The sequence below is a fragment of the Arachis ipaensis genome, chromosome B09, assembly GCF_000816755.2.
Source record: "Arachis ipaensis cultivar K30076 chromosome B09, Araip1.1, whole genome shotgun sequence".
Lineage (NCBI taxonomy): Eukaryota > Viridiplantae > Streptophyta > Magnoliopsida > Fabales > Fabaceae > Arachis > Arachis ipaensis.
Genome location: NC_029793.2, coordinates 36,931,461 through 36,933,463, shown reverse-complemented (window position 1 = coordinate 36,933,463; position 2,003 = coordinate 36,931,461). Strand labels below are relative to the sequence as shown.

General features: G+C 36.8%; 1 protein-coding gene across 1 annotated transcript in view; it reads left to right on the top strand.

Moving 5' to 3' along the window:
* The window catches only part of LOC107618335 (26S protease regulatory subunit 6A homolog), a 5,088-nt gene continuing 3,288 nt past the window's right edge, over positions 204-2,003 (top strand). Inside the window, exons 1-5 of the mRNA XM_016320363.2 lie at positions 204-532; positions 918-1,034; positions 1,283-1,390; positions 1,521-1,712; positions 1,795-1,986. Coding sequence (XP_016175849.1) covers positions 416-532; positions 918-1,034; positions 1,283-1,390; positions 1,521-1,712; positions 1,795-1,986 — 726 coding nt within the window. The 5' untranslated portion in view covers positions 204-415. The remainder of the gene's footprint in view (positions 533-917; positions 1,035-1,282; positions 1,391-1,520; positions 1,713-1,794; positions 1,987-2,003) is intronic.

Below are 2,003 nucleotides of genomic sequence, written 5' to 3'. Positions count from 1 at the left end.
GTCTCCAAAAATAAAAATGTCTTAAATTTTAAAATCTTCTTTTTTCATTTTTGCAACTATAAATAATAAAAATATAGCTAGATGCATAAATTCGTAAAAATTTTGTATTGTTATTTAAATTGATAAATATCTTTTTTTATTTAAATAAAAAATCCACTCAATCGAAATTCTCCAATCCAAAAAATTTTAAAAAAATAGAAAGAAAACAAAAAAGTGAAAAACACAAAATAGGGGGAAAATTCTGTGATTAATTACTTCTCTTCTTCCCTACGAAAACAAAAAAGGGGGGCAGTTGAGAAAATCAGTATATTTCTCTGGAACGATTTTGCACACCGCTCTTTCATCTTTCCCTGATATATACTTCCATTAATTCGCGAATTCAATCCCAAAAGGGGAAAAAGCTGCAGTAACAAAGATGGCGAGCGCAATGGTAGAAGACACGAGCTTCGAAGATGACCAGCTGGCTAACATGACCACCGAGGACATCGTCAGAGCCTCTCGCTTACTCGACAACGAGATTCGCATCCTCAAGGTTCCTCTCTTTCTCTGCTTCCGATTTCACTAGTTTTTCATCGATCCTTTCATCTTTGTTCCGTTAGGGTTTTCTTCGTTGCATTGCATCTCGCTATTTCCAACTAAAAACTGGAAATTTCTGTTATCCACATGAGTTCCGTGTTCTTTATTTCCAGGATTTCAAGTTGGTTCGACCGTGCTTTGTCAATCGAGGGTTATATACTAGTAACATAATATGAATGTGTTGGCTTCACTTATTGAGTAATTAAAAGTTCAAACCAAGAAAAAGAAAGAAAAAATGTCTCTTTCGTTATGCGAAAGTTTGATACTGTTATGTTTGGGGCTTTTGAAGGTTATTGGGTTTGTTGAATTTTCTGAATCTATTTTATTTTTTCGAAACTTAGGAAGAGTTGCAGAGGACGAATTTGGAGTTGGAATCGTACAAGGAGAAGATAAAGGAGAATCAGGAGAAGATTAAGCTCAATAAGCAGTTGCCCTACCTTGTTGGAAACATTGTTGAGGTCATTAACTGTTACTGCTGCTCCTAGTTTGCTTTATATTGGTTAGTGATTGAAGAATTTATTTTTTCCCAATATGTTGGTGCTAACATATCTCATAGGAAAATATTTTTGGAATTAAATTTGGAATTGTCATTCTGAGTGAATGATTGGAGTAGGCTGTATTATGGTGTTCTCTGACTATTCCTAATTTTTAACATTCTTCTTAGATTTAACTCTGACTGTCTGACATGATATTATTCTGCATTTAGATATTGGAAATGAACCCAGAAGATGAAGCTGAGGAAGATGGTGCCAATATTGATCTCGACTCGCAAAGGAAGGGGAAATGTGTTGTGCTAAAGACATCCACTCGACAGGTGAAATGGATATTAATTTCAATATTTAGTTTTCCTGTATCATTGTATTCAGTGTTACACTAGTAGCCTATGAAAATCCCTTGATGGAATTTAAAGAAACCATAAACTTAAACACTCCCCTTCACTGCAGACCATCTTTCTTCCTGTTGTTGGGCTCGTTGACCCTGACAAGTTGAAACCGGGTGATCTGGTTGGTGTTAACAAGGATAGTTACTTGATCTTGGATACCCTACCCTCTGAGTATGATTCTCGAGTTAAAGCCATGGAAGTTGACGAAAAACCAACAGAGGATTATAATGACATTGGTGGGCTGGAGAAGCAGGTGAGCTTTAGTCTTGTCACAATATATTGAGGCAGTTCATATTTTAAAACTTTCGTGAAGGAAACTTGGTTGGTGTCTACAGATCCAAGAATTAGTAGAAGCCATTGTTTTACCAATGACTCACAAGGAGCGGTTCCAGAAGTTAGGTGTTCGTCCACCAAAGGGAGTGCTCTTATACGGACCTCCAGGGACTGGAAAAACATTAATGGCACGTGCTTGTGCAGCACAGACAAATGCTACTTTTCTGAAGTTAGCAGGCCCACAGTTGGTCCAGGTATGACCATTGACCAT